A 15,072-nucleotide genomic window follows, 5' to 3' on the forward strand; every position below is an offset into this window, starting at 1 on the left:
AAAAAAGGGSCTGTGAAAAAGGGATCAGGTGGACGTTCATGGTGATGGTCCAGAACCTTCTGAGGTTTCTCATCACCTGGGCACCCTTAGTTTTGACCAAGGGGCCCTGCCCTCCTCATCCACCCCACAAAGGCAGCGTTGGGGTCATGGTGCACACAGCCATCGAGTGAGGCTGTGARGAGCACAAGGGAAAGGGGACAAAAGGCTGGGAGCCACCACGGAGTGACCAGGGCATGGTGTGGGGTGGGGTCCMTCTGACAGAGAGTGCAGATCAGCCACAGAGCATCCCAGACAYTGAATTTCAGTGTTTGCTCAGAATTACAGAAGTCACAGTGGATATTTCTGCTACTGAGAATATTCTTTGGTAGGTTAAGATGGGTTTTTCATGCAGTTGTTCAACAAAGCCTTTTCTCTCCTGTCTGTCTGCAGCCTGAGCTAAAGACGTGGCCGAGTTTGCTGTCAGCATGGATAACAGCAGCGGTCCTTTCCTCCTGCCTGTCCCGCTCCTGCTGCAGAACTCGAGCAGCCCCAAAGGCTCCAGCCCTGCTGCTGGCTCCGAGCTGGCAGAGCCCCCGGGACCCGGCTGGGGCAGGAACCTCAGCGTGGCCCAGGCCGGGCTGAGGCCGGGGGAAATCGCCGCTGCCGGCGTGCTCTGGGCAGCGCTCTGGCTGATCTCCGTGCTGGGCAACTTGCTGGTGTGCCTGGTGATCCACAGGAGCAGGAGGACACAGTCCACCACCAACTACTTTGTGGTGTCGATGGCGTGCGCGGACCTGCTGAGCAGCGTGGGCAGCGCGCCCCTGGTGCTGCTGCAGCTGAGCTGGGGCCGCTGGGTGCTGGGCAGCGGGGTGTGCCGGCTGGTGCGCTACCTGCACTACCTCACGCCCGGCGTGCAGATCTACGTGCTCTTCTCCATAGGGGTGGATCGATTCTACACCATCGTCTACCCCCTGAGCTTCAAAGTGTCCAGRGGAAAAGCCAAAAAAATGATTTTGGCCTCCTGGATCTGCGGGGCTCTCTTTGCGTCACCGGCCTGTTTCCTCTACGGCTCCAGCAGTGAACACCACTGCAACTTCTTTCTCCCCGATTCTTGGCAAGGAGCTGCCTACGGTATCACCCACCTCTTGCTGGTGTTTTTGATTCCAGCCCTCCTCATTATCCTTTTTTACCAGAAAGTCATTAAATACATTTGGAGAATAGGCACAGACGGAATGACCGTCAGGAGAACGACGAATATTGTTCCAAGAACAAAAGTGAAAACCATCAAGATGTTCCTGATGTTAAACTCGATATTCTTCCTGTCCTGGCTCCCTTTCTTCACCACACAGTTGTGGCACCCACAGGAAACAGACTACAGAAAGAGCTCYTTGCTTTTCCTGGCTGTCACMTGGATCTCSTTCAGCTCCTCAGCCTCCAAACCAACCCTCTACTCCATCTACAACGCAAACTTCAGGAGAGGGATGAAAGAGACTTTTTGCATGTCTGCCATGAAATGCTACAGAAGCAAYGCGTACACCATCACCACCAGTTCCAGGATAGCAAAAAAAAACCATGTTGGTATTGCAGATATTCCAGCTACGGCCAAAAGTGTCACCAAAGACTCCACCTAYGACGCTTTTAACAGAGAAGCCAAGGAAAGAAAGCTTGCCTGGCCTATTCCATCCAAYCCCCCAAATACCTTTGTCTAATGAGCATCACTGCTTTGAAAAGTTACTCTGTACCCCCAGAAGAAGGAGCTTTCTCTCCCTTTTGAACCAATGTACAGTTAGGTATTTTTAACACAGCTTTTAGGAAGGGAATAAAGAGATGTTTTATTTTATTAAATGCCTTGGGTTTGATGCATTGGTTTCTATTTCATTTCAGTTCCCACATTCTGCTCTGGGAACTGCTCTCCCAGAATCACAGGCAATGCTCATCTGCAAAATAAGAGTTTCCTTACACTCTCTATCTGCAGGGAGAAAGGGAAAGAAAGAAAGAATTGCTGCTTGTTTTAACCCCTGTGGGACCATTGGGGAGAGTCAGGAGCTTCTCTGCACCCTCTGAATGCAAATTTCTTCACCCAAAATCATCCATACATCCTAAAWGAGAGACCTTTTTTCTTTTTTCCCTTTTTTTTTTCCTTTTTCCCAGTTATCAATCTCACCAATAAGCATTGCACTGAGCCTGTGTGTGCAGAACATTGACACATTTTCTCAGCTCCCATAGCATTGCCCAGAAGTACACACATTCTCAGTTAGTTCTTTCCTCAGCTTTTCCATTTCTTGCACAGAATTGGTTCCAGACCAGCCTSTCCTCAGAGCAGAATTATCTTTTTTCTTCTGCTTTCGGAGCAAACGTGGCATATTTGGGTTCCTGTTCATGCCTGGAGCCTGAACGTGCTGCAGAAATGGAATTGAACAGAACAAGAGCAGCAGGTGTAATTTACTCCAGGGTGTAAAAAACAGGGCTGAGCATCTCCCTGTGCCATCAGCAGGGAGCAGAAGCACTCCTCGGCTGAGTAGCATCCTCTGAGGAGAATCTCTGCTCTAAGCAGGGCAGTGGGGAATCCCTTTTGTTGAGAAATAATCCCACATGTCTTGTAAAAAACTTCCTTCCTCCTCCTCTGCGACGTGAAGTGGGGTTGGAAGAACCCTTACTGACCACAGGAACACTTCCAGGCTGTTTCACAAATTCAGAAATCCCCATGAAATAAGGATCTAGTATTTCTCATTAAAGCCACTAGCAAAAAATTCCCATGAATTAGAAGATAAGAGGACCTTGAAAGTGAGACAAGACCAGTATTTTCTCTGTGGTTCATATTCTGGGCTGGTTGTTTCTCCCTGAAACATCACCATATTCTTTTCTTTGTCATTTAATTGACAGTAAAATCAGATCTTGGATAAGCAGGCCAGGTCAACTCTGCAACATTATTTTAAACTCTGGGTTGGAGATCAAAWCACAATTGTTGTTCTTTTGGTTATAACTTCATTAAAGAGGAGAAACTGAATAGAATGAGGAATGAGAGCCACCTCCTGTTAGTCTGAGTCCAGAGGCACCCAGGACCTTGTTCATTCAAGTCCATTGTGTTTCCCCACCTTTCAGAAGGTTTTTAACCACAGAAAAGTGGCCAGGAAAAGTCCAGGACTGCCACAACACCACAGCCAGGGACACAAAGTCCCCAGGCTGAGAGAGCTGATAGCTCTGCACTGACATCAGGGGCATAACCCTGCACCCATGGGTGAAGTCTGGAGCCTGGGGTTCTTCAACCACCTTTGCACAGCAGTAAAATCCCAATCACACCTGCAGCAGAGTGAGCACAGCTCTGCTTGTCATGGCTCCTCTAAACCCAAACTTGCCATGGCTCCTCTAAACCCAAACTTGCCATGGTTTCTTTTAGCCCAAACTTGCCATGGCTCCCCTTAACTCAAATTTGCCGTGGCTTCTTTTAACCCAAACTTGCCATGGTTTCTTTTAACCTAAACTTGCCATGGCTCCTCTAAACCCAAACTTGCCATGGCTCCTCTAAACCCAAACTTGCCATGGTTTCTTTTAGCCCAAACTTGCCATGGCTCCCCTTAACTCAAATTTGCCGTGGCTTCTTTTAACCCAAACTTGCCATGGTTTCTTTTAACCTAAATTTGCCATGGCTCCTCTTAACCCAAATTTGCCATGGCTTCTTTTAACCCAAGCTTGTAAAATCACAAGAGCAAGGAGAAATCCTTCTCATTCTTTCCATCATTTCAGGACAAGTGATGGATGGGCTCRGTACCTCTTGGTTTGCCAAGGCCCCAGAGGCCCCAGAGACAGCAGGAAGATCATGGATTATCTAAGCAAGAAATGGAAAATTCTGTAGGATTCGCCTGATCAATACAGACACAAAATAAACAGAATAAACTCCTGGTTTAGAAATACATCTCAACCTGACCTGCAAAGGAGAAGTTCTGGGAGAAAGCACTCCCGGGTCTCTTGCCCATCCACCTTTTAGTTTTAAATGTTTCCTGTGTAAGAACACGATACAGTGCCAACCATTCAAGTTTTTTTTCCATTAAGCACACACACATTAAGTGGAAATTCCATCACTGCCGTTTATTTTTGGTATTAAGTGACTTGCTCTCGGGAATTCCTATTACAAATTGTCAAATTACCTCCCTCCCTTTTTATTTCAGTAGAAAGATGGATTTTTAGTTAAGTATATCCTAAAAGTTTCCAGTTGAGGGGTTGGGACTAGTGAGAAGCAGCGACTCACATCATTGTACCTATTTTTCTACCAATCCCACGGAGGTGATACCAAAGTGGCCAACACCCATAATTGCATTTAAGGATTTCCATATGCCTATTTAAGAATCCCCAGAGCTTTTTCAGTCTCATCAACTCAACYCATTTAAAATCAGGTTGAACTGACATTGATTTAGGAGTTGGTTTTTCAGGGCGTTGAACACRCGCCATCAATTTCAACTGGAATTCTGAGTTCTTAGCCTTTCTCAGTATCAGATCCTTCCTTTTTAAAAGAACAAAAAGCAGATTTGAAGTTTATTAAAGCCAGACCTATATGCTCAAAGGAAGGGTTATTAACTCCCTAAGTGATTCTGTAAGTTAATATGTCTATTAGTTGGCTCTTTTCAGCTTAGCAAGTGTTGTAGAAYAGAATTATAAATTAGAGCAGCTTTATTTGACCTGGCTTCTAGTAAAACACAGCACACCTACTGGAAGATTGTTGTATAAATGTCACCTTCTGATGAGCAGTCTGGACTGAAACACTGAGTTTTTTTTCCATTGCTCCTAACGCACACAAAGTCTTTCATTTGTTTCATGAAGCTGGTGTCTGGATAAAATTCAGAAGTGACAAAGACAGCAGTAATTCTTTTGTGTGCAGCATCTCAACCATTGGACGCCAGCTCCCCGTTTGGTCCCACATTTGCAGGGGAATAGAAAAAAGGATTACATCACCAAATMATTTCGTTTGTTCCTGTCTCATGCCTGGCCAGACACAAGCTTTTTGTTTGYCTGCACCAGTAAAAGCAGGAGATGCTTTTGTTTACGTGGTTTGARGGAGGAGGGGCTGATCAAGGACTTGAATTTTTTTGTGGCCATGTAGAATGAGGCAGCAGAGGCCACCCATGGATTGATGWAATCACACACCTCATTTCCAAAGGCACTGGAGCACTCCTCTCCAGCCCTGGAGATTACTGTCTYCTCTGTTCACAGAGTCCCTCCCCATATTGATCCAAACACAGGGAGGAAAATGATTACAAAACACCCGGAGTTAGCAAGATTTCAGATTAGTTCCCAGTTAGCTGTAAATGCAGCAGGAATAGCCCTGAGTGCCTCATTAACTCACTGCTGGGAGCTGATCTCCCTTCTGGCTTTTTGCAGATTCTGAAACAGCTCTTGCCACGTTACTGACTTGGTCCTTCACGCTAATTCAGGGCATCTTTCTCAGAATTTTTGTTCTTGGGGTCATATGGGTTTTTTTTCTGTAGGAAGTGGGATGCTGGGGATGTGGCCCTCAGGAGAACTGCATCTTCAGAGATCACTTCCCACATGTTGGTCATGCAAACTRCCAGAAGCTCCTGTCCAGGTAACAAACCATCAGAGACTTGTCTTTAAGAGAAACACTTCAGCTCAATTTCTTTTTGTTTCAAAGGCTGCAAAGGAGTTTTGCAGGGGGTCCAGGTTTCCAAATGTCACCTACACAGCACAAACAATTGCTGCCAAGCACTGGGAGCCACACATGGTTCTTTCCTGTAGCTTGATTCCTTACTAGCTAAGCTCTCCCTGGGCCTTGCTACAGTAAAATTGTGTCCTCAAAGGCTCTCAGGGCTCCTTGGAARGTTCCTGACAACAGAAAGAAAATGGGAGTGCAGCAGTGCTAATACTCCAYTCTTAACACCTCCATGTGGATTTTCAAATCAAGCATGGCAGAAAAATGGCATAAAGGGTAGAAATTAGCACTTGGAAGCATTCTTGTCAATCTAATTACCTTGAAATTGCTGCTTTATAAAATTCTCACTAATATCCAAAACCAGGTTTTTGCTAATAAAAGCACCTGTATGCTTCAAGTTCAGCATACAKGTGCTTAGAATGGAATTCTGAAAACAATTGTGCTGTGCACTGAAACACAGCACTTCACTATTTTCAGTGCTTTTGACTCATCCTGAATTGATATAATGTTAAACACACCCAATTAGCTCCATAAAAAGAAGGCAACATTCAGTCTAGCAAAGTCATTCATTGTAATATTTATTCTATGAAACAATGCTGAAAACWTAAGATTAAAAAACGTTCCATGCATTTCATAAAATACAGAGAAAGACATTGTCATAAACAAAACAGAATAAGCAAGCCAAACCCCCTCTGAAAATCCTGAGAGCTCCACTCTCCACRTTGCATCATATGAATACAAAAAGCACATCCAGGAGAAAGAGCAGTCTGAGGAAAGCGGCAGGTTACCTGTCAATAACTGGGATGAATAAATCAGCCCCCAAGAGTTTTGCCATCACCTTTCTTATCACAARACCAAACTGATGCAACTTGCTTTCCTTCCTATCAGTTCCAAGCATTACCTTTGGCTGGGAAACTGAGGCAGCACAGCAGAATTCCCATTAAGTTGCTGTCCAGAAAGGTATTAGGGCCCAAAATGTGGGTATAGAAAGATGTCAGGGCCCAGTGGGTGAGAGGGAATGGCTGCTGCTYCTCTGCTGGAAGCAGGATCCATCAGAGGCCTTGACTGTCTCACCAGGAATACAGTGGGTGGAAAATGCACCTGGTGGAAGAAGTGTGGGCAGAAGCATGAACTATTTCCAGTACCTCTCTTTGAGAATCCCARTCACACAGAAGACACACTGCATTCCAGGCAGATGCCACAAGGAACACCTTTTTTTTAGGTTACAAATGACATTGCTACAAACCTCCTTCCTGAAAGCTTTAGTCACAGCACCTTCTCGACCTCCAGCACTGGGTTTGGCTGTAGCAAAGCTGTTACAAGATCCTTCTCTTGCTTTTCTTTTACAGAACCTCCCAGACTCCCACAACAGTTAACAACCACCACATAACCACCAAACCCAAAGCCAGCATAATTCTGGGCTCTGATGCACAAACAGCCCCACTCTCGTGCTGGGAAGGCCCCAAAGCTGCCATAGCTGTGTCTGGGGAGGGCAGTGCAGCAAAAGGAAGAATAAGGCTCCACTTACACAAACACCCAGTGCCCCAAAAGCCCCACTCCACRAAGCCTCAGGAACACCATAATCCAAGAATGTCATGTGGGGAGGAGCAAAGAGAAGAGAGCAGCCTGGGATCCTTCCTTCCCCCTGCACCTGGGGATGCCGTGATTCCTCAGAACAAGGTTCTTCCTTCTGCGAGCTCCAGAGCCATCTCTGCTGCACTGTGGAAGGTTCTGCATCAGCCTCCTGTGAATGATGAACCAGGGGAGAAGATTGCTACGGTTAAAAAGGTGATTTTCATGCTGGTTCTTAAAAACATAAAGCTAGAAACTCCTGTTTTTAAAAAATGTTCAGTGAGGTGTAATTTAGCCYGCCACATTAATTATTACAAAATTAGAAGTAAGATATAGCTTTGCCCTACACCTTCACTCTCTCCCTTCTCCCTTCACTCTCTCCCACACGACTTTATATCATAAGATCTTTTCACCTTCCAGCTCCCAGAAGAACTCTATTCCATTCCCTGCACAAAGCATAAAGGAGTCAGAAAGGAGACTGCATGGGAAATCCCAAGTCCAGCACTCCTCTGTTGGAGTGCTTGCAGCTAGAATACTGTTTTCTTCATGGGGCTTTTAAAATTCAATTATGTTTCATGTGCTCCATTTACCTTGCAGTAAGAAAACAGAAAATACTGTAAAACATTAAGGTCTTTACAGGTTTTGGTGAAAATAACTGCCTGGCTTCCTCTGTAGTGTAATTTCTGTGTTGTCCATGCAAACATTACACAGAGCCTTTGCACCACCCACTGAGCTCTTTGCTTCAACTATTTGTGCACAAAAGCACATCCTTATGTTTCTTCCCACACCACAGCCATCCTCCTACACCACAAAAGATGTAACAAAACAGGAATTCAATCATAGGCTGGATACTTACAGGGATTGCTGCTGTTTGCTTCTGTCTTGGCAGCCTTGGCAAGTTTGGTGGAGTTCTGCTGTGCTTTGCCTTGCTCCTCTCCAGTCAGCAGGGCTTTTATTTCCGAGGGGATTTTCCCTTGGTCCATGGCCATGCACCACTGCTTGTACTGAAATATGCACACACATTAGGCATTAGCAAACTGCCAGGATCACATCAGCAGACAAAACAGGGCTGTGATCTTCACCTTCTGGAATATTCACTTAAGGTCTGAATTTCCTGAGCTGAAGCCTCTTAGGAAACTGCAGAGCACTAATGAGCTGAGCTCATGGCTGCATACCTGGCCTCAGAACAGCCTCTTTCAGTCAATAAACTGCTGCTCACAGGCAGCACTGGACAGAATACTGTAATTATTAAACAACATGGAACACTCTGTGCAATTTCTCGCTGCTGGCATGCGAGAATTCCGTTCCAGTTCATGGCCTATTAAAAACAAATATTTCACATGACTCTGGGGATGATGGGCTATTAAGAGGTCCTTTCCCACTGCGCAAGGCACAGTTGAAGCACATGTGCTTTATTTCTGCTTCCCTCATCTTACATTCTTCATTGCCAAACCCTGAAGCACACCAAAAAACACACCAAAAAAACGTGGACTGGTTTTTCACCTGATCCTAAACCTATTGCCTTGCAGTGATTAGCCCTGCCCATTCATCAACTCCAAAGCCAGGTCAAGGCAGTGTCCTCAGCACTGGTGACATTTCAGTGGCCTCACTGAGAGCTGTGTCTGTATTTCCAGATAAATKCTCTTTGGTTAATGCTGCTCATTTGGCCAAGACCCCCATCTAAACACATGCTGGAACCACCTACACAGGGAGCAAGAATCCACTGAAAGCCACACCGTGGATATATGTTTCACCCTTGATATTTTAACACCTCTTTCCACAATCTACCTCTGTCAAAGGTTTTTCAAATCCAAACATTTTGAAGACAACAAACTCAAATGTGAAAGCACTTTGCTTGCTTCCAGCTCGGAACCAGCAGAGAACTTGTGACATGAATTCATATYCTACACCCCAAAGCAGGCAAACAGCTGGAAGCATCTGATGTTTTGGTACCTCCTGGCCAGCCAAATGTCAGTCACTGTGGTCTCCAGAACAAATGTCCACGAGGGCAGGTCCCAGATAATACTGAGGGTCAGTAAATGATTAAATGATAGCTCCTTACCATTTCAAGCTCCTCTCTGAGAGCACAGATGGCTCTCTCTCTGCTGGAAACCAACTCYTCCAGGTACTGGTACCTCAGTTTCTTCCTGGCTCTGCACTCTCTTGCACTCTGACGACTTCTTTCAAGCTTTGCCTTCAAGTCTATTTTGGCYGGTTTGCGACCTCGTTTGCCTGGTTTCTTTACCTTGCCTCCAACCACCTGGAAAGGAAGGGCACAATAAAGATCCTGTTCTGCAAAGGTAATGCTGGAACCATGGGATTGTAACTACTAAGAGTCCCAAGCATAAAATCTTGCATATACATTCTGGAGCTGTGAAGTTCTCAGGACTCTCTGCAGTGGCTCCATTTCTCTCTCATACTGGGGAACCCAGAACTGAACACTCTTTCAGATATTTAGGAGGGTATCTGGGTATTAGGAGGCATAGTCAGCTTGTAGTGGAATTGGTTTCATCACCAAAAGCCCATAGTACTTGCAAGGTCTGGAAATACTATATTATGGAGTTTAACACTATAATTTAGAAAAAAATATATTTGTTTCTATCGATACAATTCAAAACTTAGTTTTGCTGCAGTCAACAGTGCCTACTCTAAATTCAGAATTATCCACTAGCTATCTGAGCTTCCTTGGGCCAGATTTCTTTCAAAGGAATCTTGAGGAGTTTTCCTAAACAGGAATCTCAGTTACACACACTGTCTCTGCTGCCTTTGCCCCAGTGGTACATCATCACTCTGGCCTTGTCCAGATTCAAAAATTCACACAACCTGTCAGTGTTCAACTCGCCCTGTTCCTAATTCAGACCCTTTGCAGAAATGCAATTCCCTGGTYTCTTGCCCTATGGAATGCAGATTTTGCAATCACCTTCCCCTCATCTTTGTGGTTCCTTTCTCACAGCTCTGAAAGCATCTCCTGCTGCAAATAAATTAAAATTAAAAAAAAAAATTAAGTTTCCTCTGTGTTTACTCCGTGCTTCCCCACCCAAATATTTTACTCTTAATATGGGAGCATGGCACAAGAAAGTGTTAAATACAGTGTGAAGCTTCGTTCACTGGTCAGTGTGCAGTATCACCCTGTAAGCATTACATCAGCCACACACCCCAGCTCCCCTCTGAAGCCAGGACTGCTCTTTGTTTGCATTCTGACCACACTGTTTGACTGGAGGGGGTGTGGAGAAATACACCTAACACACACACCTGCACGCAAGAATTTCACTGCCGCCTCAGTATTTCATCATCCTGTCCACAGACTAGACTTTTTCTAATAGGCAGTGYTCAAAATATCAGAGTTCATCATAAAAAAAAAAGACACTTTTACTGTGAAAAGCTACAAAAGAAGTCATTTTGAACATTCAAAGAAGTCACTTGTTCTGCAAACTTAGCAAGCTGCAATAAAAACAATAACATAGTGAACTGGTGTGCCAGAATGAAGAGGAAAAAAAAAGGATTATACAATTGAGCCTATTCTTTCTCTGGAAAGTGAGTCAACAATCACATGCCAACATAATCCTACCCTCTCTGTATTGTCCCTCCTAATTTATTCAGGAGTAGCTGCCTACCATAAGCACATGAAGGAACAGAAAGTACTTAATGGACATCATGATAATGAAACAAACAATACATTCAGAAGAGGAAAGGGAAAAAAACAAAGCTCTTCTACACTTGAATGCTGAATACAGTTTGAGTAATGCTTTACTCCATCAAGGTGATCCCCTKAAGATTTTCTAGCTTAGAAAATGTAGTGTAATGCAAAGTAAAATAAAACCAACCAGATGTGGCCAAGGCAGGAGCTCCAAAGAAGGGAAAGTGTCCTCTTTCAGGCATGACAAGGTCTGTCCTTTCATGGAAACACTCCTGGCTATGGTTTGAGCTATTTGTGGGTGTGTAAGGGAAAGAGTTCAGTGATGTACCCGTTCCTTGGCAATTAATTCCTGTTAGAACASCACTTGTGCATCTCTGAAGTATTTAGAGGAAAAATTAGAACCTCTGCTGTAGTGGTTTCTATGGGTGAAATGCCTTGGTTAGTTTACACATAACWTATGTATTTATTATATGTATTTTTTTTATACATTGGGAAGCAGAGAATAGGAGCTAGGGTAAGAAGTATTTTTCATTTTCTTGTTAGTTGATAACTCTTGTTAGTAAATATTAAAATACAGTTTTATGCATCTTTCTGCAATCYTCTGTATTAATTACTAAGGTTTTTATAGGGGACCCTGACAATACAATACTTTGGGTAATTAACTTTTCAATTTATGGCTAGCAATGAGAAATAAAAAGTTTTTAACATAAAATCACTTTTGTTATTCCAGTGAAGTCAAAAACAACTGAAAAAGCCAAACTACCACCAAAAAAAATTGGGCTGCTCTCTTTTATTATACATATTCTTGCCTTGCACAGAAAAGATATTATGTTGTTATATTTTTGGATCCAGCAACTGCTGATCTCTTGCTCCAGAGTTCTCAGTGTTCTGGAGAAATCTTCCACCCAGGATCATGTCCAAACATAAAGCATTCTCATTGCTGCCTACTTGGAGATATGAACCCTTAACAGCTTTGGTTATAATTTGATATGAGCAATTTCAGATCATTAAATGCTCTAAGAATCTGCTGCTCAGCAGTGCTCAGATGACACTTATGCTCCTATTTGCAAGGAGTGGGTAAAATGGAGAATCTTCAACCCTCCAAAGCAGCAAGAACAGTTTTATTTCATTGTGCAGTGGGCTGGAAGGATACACATGGTGGAGTGAGCTGCTCATCCCTGAGCCTAACACAGACAGGTCTAGCAAAGTGCCTGGTTTAAGTTGGTGGGAACTGAGAGAATGTGCAGGGCACAGTGTGGACAATTCCTTGTGTGAGGCTGTGAGTCCTTCCTGGGGGGAAAAGAGGGCTGTCACTTGTGCAGTGGCAAGGTGACATCTGGGTGACTGCTGCCCTGAACATCAGCACTGACCCATAACACTGTGAAAACTGGGTATTTAATCCTGGCTCATGATTTAAAAAAAAAAAAAATATCTTGCATTGCCACCAAGACAGTCTTCTTTATGCATCTGTGCTGAACATGACATTCTTAGTACACTGAACACCTTGAATGATGAAAGTTTTAGGATTAATTTCTATTTATATATCTATAGTTAGTTCTATTTATATATCTATAGTTAGTTGTGTGCTCACTAAATAGAATCCTACGTTTTTGGATGCATTTGGTCACTACACTACCAACACAATTTAGCTGATTTGGGGTTTTGCAGGGAAATTCCTTTTACAGGCCAAGCCTCTCAGCAAGAGGAAAGCATGACTCAGTGGAATTTTTAGGAGATTTCAAGGACAAGCTGGCTCCAGCTGTAACCACAGTTGGCATAAAATGAGGTATAAATAGTGCTTGCCTCATCCTGACACAGCAACCTGCAATGGGAAGAGCCCTCCCAARGGAAATGGCATCTCTTGAACAGTCACCAAACCCTCAGGGTGACCTGCAACCTCATGAATATAAAAACTCTGCTTGGAGTGAAGATAGGAAGAAGAGTGGATATYCCACTCTGTTGTTTTTTGGGTTTTTTCCTATTCAATTTAATATCAGTTAAAAAAAATATATAAACAAAAAGGAATCTTACTGACTGTGTAAAAAGATTTATTTAGTAAATGTGTCAAAAAGTGTTTCAGGAAAAAAAAAAAAGGCAGACTAGCAGGATACCACATGACACAATTGTAGATCAAAAATTATTTTAAAATTAAAAACCTGGAAGTTGGGTAGTACAAATAACCTAAGTCTGATAGAGAAGAACACAAGAAATAAAAATCAGAAAATACCATATATGCCTCCAGAACTAAATCTGCTGGATCTTCCAAACTACTGCCCCAATTGCACAAACTTTCATGCAGTTCTCAGAGTTGTGAGACATCAGGGATGCAGATTTCCCCCAATCTCCTTCACAGCTTTCAGACAAAGCCTTAATTAATCTGTTAAAACAGRTCACCATAAGCTTTTCATGTATTTCAAATGCATTCTGTGGATTGTGGATTACCAAATCATTGATGGCCTCTAAGTTTTTTAATTTCCTAAGAGATTTTATCAAGCATTTTCCCCCTTTGATAAGGCAGATCAGCGCAGGCTATGTCATTTTGTCACAGTCAAATTCAAGCGGTGTCTCCAGCACAACCCCCAGGACAAAGCAAAAACAGCACTCCAGTGAGCTGAAATACCCAAAAWCAGGGGAGAGTCTGAGCTGAAAAATGCTGCACGGGCAGCTGCCCCTGCAGGCCCTGCTCTAGGGGCAAATAAAGATGAATTCCTTGTGCATCTTCTCACGTTTGGTTCTGTTTAAGTGAAGCCCTGCACCTTCAGGGAGGCCACTGYGCTGCTCCCGAGAGACAATGCTGGGAGAATCCAAGCTCCAGCACCCAGTAAACTCAATCTGCTGCCCTTTTACCTCACTATTTGTGTACAGATGCTATTTATCGAATAAATTCAGGTGCTAATGGCAGCATGAGCCACTGCACCCCACCAGCGCTTGTCCCCAGCCTCTGGCCCATGCCTGRACATTTAGGGAACAGTCAGAAGCAGCACCAAAGCGCTGCAAACAAGAACGAAGGGGGCAATCCCTCCTTCCTGGCGGCTGCAGGGAGCAGAGCCCTTCCAGAGCAGATTTCAGAACGCTCCGTGCACCAAGAGCCTCCCCGGCTGCCCTGGGCTGCAGCTCCCGCGTGGGCCCCGCAGCTCCCCTACCTTGCTGTCATCCATGTGTGCCGCCAGCCCCGGTGCCCCTCGCCGCGGCCGCCGCTCGGGAAGCAGGAGGAGCCGCTGTTCGGGAAGCAGGAGGAGCCGCCCGCCCGCAGCTCCGGCGGACAGCGGCACTCACAGACCCTCAGGGCCGCCAGCGGCCGCCGCCATCGCCCTGCGCCATGTTTGTTTACAGCCGAAGGGCGCGGTGGCGCCGGCAGAGCGGTGCACGCCGGGAACTGTAGTCTTGTTCGCCTCTGGCCGCTGCGCTGGTGAGGTCAATAAAAACTACAACTCCCAGCAGGCCCAGCGGGGGAGCGGCGCCGCCATTGCTCCTCGCCTCGCAGGCCGGGCGAACTCCATTTCCCAGGAGGCTGCGGGCGCCCCCCCCCCCAAAAAAAAAAAAACCCTGAATTTATTGTTTTTTGGGGGGATTTTTTGGGGTTTTTTTTTTGGTTTTTCTTTTGGTTGTGTTTTTGGTTTTTTTTTCCTCTAATGCTCGCGCCATTCCACTTCAAGGCTGCTCGGCTGCTATCCCAATGGTTCTGTAACGATGACCAGMGGCTGGTGGGGCCAGGGCTGCTGGCTCCGACCATGCCCACAGGCTGTCTCATGCTAGATGGAAAAAACAAACCACAAAACAACAAATTCAAGTTTTCTTCTGTTGTTTGCCTTGCTTTGCTGAAGACAGAGCCGAGTTTTCCAAGGTGTTTATAACATCCAGGCCACCTGGACACGGTACTGAGCTCCCCCAWGCCTGGAGAAGCAATCCCTGTAATCCTTTGAGAATACCCAGCTCCTTCTCGTTTTCACTGCACACATGGCAGAAATTTAATGTTGAATGCTTGATGCAAAGTCAGGCCATGCACAGGACAGTGCTCTGCCTTTTCCTTGAAATTAGGCCTGTTCTGGCTGGAAAGACAGAGATGCTTAACCATCTAAGCATGGCCCACGTCTCCAGCCCGCGGTGAAACCTGAAGCTTGGCGTGTTTCATGTTGCTGCATGTTTCTTTTTATTCATGCAGCTCCATTCACAGGAGTTTCCCATGACTTAAGCTCTCTTACATGCAATTGTTAGGGCTGAA

At 44.9% G+C, this 15,072-nt stretch overlaps 2 protein-coding genes across 2 annotated transcripts; one reads left to right on the forward strand and one right to left on the reverse strand.

Annotated features, from left to right (window-relative positions):
• The first annotated feature begins 458 nt into the window (after positions 1-458).
• On the forward strand, positions 459-1,814 carry LOC130577826 (probable G-protein coupled receptor 19). Its single transcript, XM_057373428.1, has one exon. The coding sequence runs from the start codon at positions 465-467 to the stop codon at positions 1,686-1,688; it is 1,224 nt and encodes a 407-aa protein (XP_057229411.1). The 5' UTR covers positions 459-464; the 3' UTR covers positions 1,689-1,814.
• Positions 1,815-6,203: 4,389 nt separating this feature from the next.
• On the reverse strand, positions 6,204-14,201 carry CREBL2 (cAMP responsive element binding protein like 2). The gene is made up of 4 exons (XM_057373427.1): positions 13,994-14,201; positions 9,276-9,473; positions 8,070-8,217; positions 6,204-7,385 (listed from the first exon to the last, which is right to left on the reverse strand). Coding segments are annotated over exons 1-4 (363 nt in total). The 5' UTR covers positions 14,009-14,201; the 3' UTR covers positions 6,204-7,383.
• Positions 14,202-15,072: the final 871 nt, after the last annotated feature.

Source organism: Malurus melanocephalus, unplaced genomic scaffold, assembly GCF_030028575.1.
Source record: "Malurus melanocephalus ecotype Western Australia unplaced genomic scaffold, MMel_1.1 scaffold_197, whole genome shotgun sequence".
Lineage (NCBI taxonomy): Eukaryota > Metazoa > Chordata > Aves > Passeriformes > Maluridae > Malurus > Malurus melanocephalus.